This window comes from Arachis hypogaea, chromosome 1, assembly GCF_003086295.3.
Source record: "Arachis hypogaea cultivar Tifrunner chromosome 1, arahy.Tifrunner.gnm2.J5K5, whole genome shotgun sequence".
NCBI classification, from domain to species: domain Eukaryota; kingdom Viridiplantae; phylum Streptophyta; class Magnoliopsida; order Fabales; family Fabaceae; genus Arachis; species Arachis hypogaea.
In genome coordinates, this window is record NC_092036.1 from 107,939,657 (window position 1) to 107,945,611 (window position 5,955).

A 5,955-nucleotide genomic window follows, 5' to 3' on the forward strand; every position below is an offset into this window, starting at 1 on the left:
TTGACGAGTGAGTGTTGGGGGCTTCGGCTAGCATCCCTATCGTCAAACATCGGTTGGAGAGGGGAACGAAGCATGCCTTATAAGGGTGTGGATACCTCTCCCTAGCATGACGCGCATCCCTATCGTCAAAGGCAAAACTGTGAGGCCTTGTGTGCCAAAGCGGACAATATCGTGCTAGCGGGTGGTCTGGGTTGTTACAGATGGTATCAGAGTCGGAGCCCGGATCGATGTGCCAGCGAAGATGCTGGGGTCCCACATCGGTTGGGGAGGGGAACGAAGCATGCCTTATAAGGGTGTGGATACCTCTCCCTAGCATGACGCGTTTTGACGAGTGAGTGTGGGGGGTTTCGGCTAGCATCCCTATCGTCAAAGGCAAAAAAGTGAGGCCTTGTGTGCAAAAACGGACAATATCGTGCTAGATGGTATCAGAGCTCCTTGTGTGCCAAAGCGGACAATATCGTGCTAGATGGTATCAGAGCCGGAGCCCGGATCGATGTGCCAACGAGGGCGCTGGGAGTGTCCCACATCGGTTGGGGAGGGGAATGAAGCATTCCTTATAAGGGTGTGGATATCTCTCCCTAACATGACGCGTTTTGACGAGTGAGTGTGGGCCAAAGCGGACAATATCGTGCTAGCGAGTGGTCTAAGCTGTTATATTATAGATGGTATGAACCAGAACCCGGATCGATGTGCCAGCGAGGATGCTGGGCTCCCTTAGGGGGTGGATTGTAAGGTCTCACATCGGTTGGGGAGGGGAAGGTGTGGATAACTCTCCCTAGCATGACGCGTTACGAGTGAGTGTGGGGCTTCGACTAGCATCCCTATCGTCAAAGACAAAACCGTGAGGTCTTGTGTGCCAAAGCGAACAATATCGTGTTAGCGGATAGTCTAGGCTGTTACATTGTCTAATATTACTTATTTATTACAACAGTACAATAATAATTAATAAATATAAAATAAAATATTTTTGGGCTAATATGGATTAATTTCTATTTCTTCACAAATATTTTCACAGTATTATTATGACCAATCCGGTAATATATTTATGACAAGTGATATGCGGCACACCTATACTACGGCGCTATGACATGAAACCAAGTTTCATTGGCACAAACCATGTGTTATGAATATATTTCACATCTCATATATCACTTTAGAGATTAAATATGCATTTTGGAAAATAGAGTTTAAATAAATTATAGTTACAAAGTGGATGATCAAATAGAACCCATCAAATTATTAGGTTGATTTTGCAAAATCAAGTGATGACTCCTTTCCATGATGAGTGTTGGCAAAGAAGTTGTTCATATAATCTTGGAACAAAACTCTTCTATAACGAGCCACCCCATCTTTCTTCACAAGCTCTTCCAATGGTCCAATTTTCAATGTAGGGTTTGGAAAATTAAACAGTGCAACTGATACCCTCGATTTAGTGCTTGTCCTTACTGCATGTTCAGCACTCTTATAATTTCCATTGCTTAGTATCTTTTACACCAACCACAACATTATTAGAAAAAAAAAAAATAATATAAAATTATATATACAATTGCTATGTCTAAAGTAAATTCACCGAAGAAGGTTCTAAAATAAGAAAGAATTAGAATTCTCTAATATTTATTTTTAAGCGAGATTATAAGAACTAAATTAGTAATAATTAAACCAGTAAATTTAAAGATTTAAAATTTTAGAAGCTCAACAAGATTCAATGAAAATTAAATTATATATAATAAAATAATATATTATTAAATATAATTATATTTTTTTAGCCATTTTTTCTTGCTGATTCATTATCAATCAATTTTTTTATTGAGCCAGATTGATCAAGTAATAGAGTTAACTTTGAATCACAGAACGAACCATGTTTCCAAGAGTAGTAAACATAAATTTCATCACCAAACAAATTAAAGAATACAAGAACAAAACAGTTTTTATTACATGTTATGAATCTTATAAAACTATTTTAGCACTTGTTCTTAAATAAAAAGGAGGAATTTATTAATATAAAATGCTAAGAGATCAAAATAACTTACTTATCCTCTAGTCACCAAAAAAAAAAAGAAAAAAAAACTTATCCTCTATTTTTATTTTTATCTTTTTCAAAAAGACAGAATTAAAAGTTTATTCTTATTTTAAATATGCTTACACAATAATTTCAAATAGGTGAAAAAAGATGAAGGAGAGTAGTTGTGAGTTCCAATTATCTTTAAAGTTTTAGTGACTTAATAATATAATTAGTCTAAAATAATAATTATTTCATATGTACCTCAATAGTATCACCAATGTTGATGACGAGAGCACCAGGAATTGGTGGAATTTCAAGCCACTCTCTATGATTATTATGTTCATCAAGTTTGACATATAAACCACCAATGTCATCTTGAAGAAGCACTGTGATGGCTCCAATGTCTGAGTGGCGCCCTACACCAACAGTGAGATCTGGATTTGGGCATGATGGGTAATAATTCATGTTGATTAGCTTCATACCACTGTGAATATCAACTATTGACTCTTGTACTTTCACTTCTAAGCTCTCTATCAACACTTCTAATATGTCCCTTACCAACTTGCTTGCGGATTTCAAATAATCAAGTGCATCTTCCCTGAATATTAGAGGGAAATGGAAAAATTAAATAAATAAAGAAGTTCCTCTTGTGAAACACTTTTTTTTTAATATTGGATTCAGATGGATATTTTGCTCAAAAATGATTCATTGTGTGTGTTGTACCAAATTGGGGACGCTGTAATTTTTATTTTTTAATTCGTTAAAATTCTATTTTAAAAATGAAAAAAAAAAGGCAAAACGACTATGTCGTTTTCTATTTCAATAATTAAAAAAATATAAAAGAAAAACGGTAGTCCCGTTTAGTAGTTTAATAATTTTTAAAATTCAAACAAATATTTTTTTAATAAAAACGTCAATGGCGTTTTTTCTTTTTAATTAATTAAAAAAAATGTTTAGACAAAACGTCAATTTATCTTCTGAAAAAAAAAATCATAGCAGAATTAGATTTACCTAAAGTCAAATAACCTGATGTAATACATATTTTTATTCAACACTGAAAAAAATTAGCCTTTCTGGTGAATATTTAAATTTTTAATTGCAACTTTCAGTTCATGAAAATTGTTGGAAATGGATCTCTATTTTTTTGTTATTGGAAAAAATAAAGTGTAATTTTCAATCTTTAATTTTATAAGTGGGACAAAAAATAAATGAAAAAGAGAAAACAATGAAGAGTACATTTTTTACTAGATATCATCCAATTTTTTTTCTATCAAAAAAATCCACCCCCAGAATTGTTCTCATTTTAGTGGGGCACATTTAATTAATATGGGTTGTTTGTGAGACTTTGTAACCAATCATTAATTTAACTTTCAATGTAATTACTCTCCCACCGTTGTCTATTTATTATACAGTTAACTTTTAATTAAAAATAATGCATTTTTAAAAAAAACGTCTAGGAAATTCAACATTAATTCAATCAATTAAGTTGAAAATCAGTTAACAATTGAAAAGAAATGAACATTATAAACACGTCCGAAACTAAAAACAATAAAAAATTCAATAAAATTCAAGTAAAAAAATATTTGAAAATAAAATAAAATAAAACTAATTTAAAGTTTAAAATTTAGTATATATAATTTATAATTTAGATTTTAAAATTTATTATTTAGTATTTAGAAGTTAAAATTTAAGATTAAAATTTAAAATTAAAAGAAAAAGTAAATAGGATACAAGGTAGGATAATTAAAAAATATATATATATACTAATAATGATTATTATTATTATGTGAAGTTGACTAATTTTTTATTTATTCTCTAGTGAGCTTGATTAAAAATTTACTAACCTTAACATTGCTGATTAGTGTGTTTAGATTAATTTAACTTTAAACATACTAGTTTCACGTGTGAAAAGTGAAAACAAAAAAGAAAAACACTTGATCTTTGATGAAAAAATGCAAGAAAGTAAAGAGAAGTCCATACTTGCATTGATTAGGCCAATATTGTAGAGCATCTTGATCGGTGGTATACCCCATACTAATATAGTCTCTCCATTCTAACGTTGTTTCTTTCTCAGGTGCAAAGCTAGTGGCATACTTCACTTTTGTACTTGGACTCACCCCAGGGCAAAATAGAGATTTCTCCTTAGGTGACAAGTTGAAGAACCTGTGTGATGAATCTTTGAGTGATTCCAACAACTCCAAAGGAACACCATGATTCACCACCTGGAAGAATCCAATTGTCTCAGCTGCTCTAACTATTTCATCCACCACCTTCTTGTGATCTGGACCCTTCAGTTTTGATAGGTCAATTGGGGGATTATTATGTCTTCTTGTTCTTAGTTTATTGATTCTTTCTTCCTCGGGTTGTACGTACCTATGAAATATAAACACAATTGAACATAATTCGAACATATTTACATCAACTAGCTCATATAATTTTAAGGTGGTATCTAATTATCTAAATTGACACTTTTTTTTTTTTGTCATACACACCCACCTACCCGCCTAAGGCGATTTTCAACCTCCATGTATTGGGTTTGAACCGCATGCAAATTATTTTCTATATTAATTTTGGATTTTCGGATATAATCTTCTTTATTTTTTCTTTTTGTTTAATTTAAAATACGATCTACTGAATTTTTAGTCCCTTTATACGATTTTTGAATCCGCCTTTGTAAGGTTAAGGCAAGACTCAAATTGTTTAAAGAAGAAGGCCCTTGTCACTTTCTCTTAACTCCCCTCATTATATTAAAAAATTAATCAGAAATATCCAAACCAATGTTTTATTATATTCTTGCATATGGATTTAACGGTGAAATTAATTAAAGTATCAATATTGCATAACTTCATACCTTTCTGGAACCTCTGATAAACCCGAGTCTACTAGGCCTTTAACACCATTTCCCTCTTTGACAACAAATTCATAAAGTGAATCTGAGGTGCTAAAAGTTGGTGGAGCCATTATGGGTATTAAAGTGAAATTTGTGTTTGATATGGAATGTGAATTACTATGCTCTGATGCAAAAAGCATGGTCCCCTATTTATATTGCGGGTTAAGTTAGTAGGTTCGTCTAATTACGATTTATGAGAATAAAAAAATGAAAATAATAATTAGGGTTTTTTTTGTTGACTATAATAATTAGGGTATTGACTACCTAACATAATTCTATCAATCATTAAATATTTAGGTAGACTAATGAGAGAAAAACAATTTTTATAGAGAGAGAATATAGATATGTTTTGTGGTTGCTGTTGTGACATGATTGTTGTCTAAAACGTGGACTATAGCTCTCTACGGAAAAATTAAATTAAATTAGTCAACTGATTAGTTATTCATTTATTTAAATGGTAGGATTCTAATTTTTTTTATATAAGTAGCCACTCATTAGTTAATAATAAATTCTTAATAAAATTTAAATTTATGATAAATTAATTGTTAATTTATTGAATTAGATAATACTGTGAGTCAACAAATTATATCTCAAATAATATAATTTCTCCAAACTTATTTAAGGGTCGTGAATTTAAATCTTTCTTTCTTCAATTAAAAAAAAGATAATACTATGAACAAAAAGCATGGTCTCGGCGTTAATGTTATTAGTAAGAAATATCATTTTCCTGACATGACTTATTCTAGTAAATTGGTCATATATATAATAAGAAAAAGTATATGAAACCAAAAGGTTATCTGTCAAAAACTAAATAAAATTACATTAATTTATATTAATAATTAATTTATTTTAAATTTTTTAAATTCAAAATTTAAAAAATTTAAAAGATTAAGTAAATTTAATTAAAACCTATAAAAACGTTCCTCTTCTCTCACATTAACCTACCAACCTTCAACAATCACACACACAGACCTCTCTCTCTCACCGTCAGGCCATCTCCGCCTCCCCACCGCGACCCTCTCCTCTTCTATCAGCGAGTCGCCGGAACAAACTCGGTTCCAGC

At 31.5% G+C, this 5,955-nt stretch overlaps 1 protein-coding gene across 1 annotated transcript; it reads right to left on the reverse strand.

Moving 5' to 3' along the window:
- Positions 1–1,119: 1,119 nt before the first annotated feature.
- On the reverse strand, positions 1,120–5,022 carry LOC112708410 (scopoletin 8-hydroxylase). Its single transcript, XM_025760571.2, has 4 exons — positions 4,854–5,022; positions 3,983–4,375; positions 2,264–2,600; positions 1,120–1,485 (listed from the first exon to the last, which is right to left on the reverse strand). The coding sequence occupies exons 1-4, from the start codon at positions 4,961–4,963 to the stop codon at positions 1,240–1,242; spliced, it is 1,086 nt and encodes a 361-aa protein (XP_025616356.1). The 5' UTR covers positions 4,964–5,022; the 3' UTR covers positions 1,120–1,239.
- Between the last annotated feature and the right edge of the window lie 933 nt (positions 5,023–5,955).

What these genes read in the sequence shown, in the direction of transcription:
- LOC112708410 (XM_025760571.2), bottom strand. Translation starts at nt 4,963, where the DNA reads ATGGCTCCACCAACTTTTAGCACCTCAGATTCACTTTATGAATTTGTT. An exon ending in TATTGGCCTAATCAATGCAA is followed by an intron (nt 2,601 to 3,982) that starts GTATGGACTTCT and finishes TCTAATATTCAG; the next exon opens with GGAAGATGCACTTGATTATT. An exon ending in ACATTGGTGATACTATTGAG is followed by an intron (nt 1,486 to 2,263) that starts GTACATATGAAA and finishes TTGGTGTAAAAG; the next exon opens with ATACTAAGCAATGGAAATTA.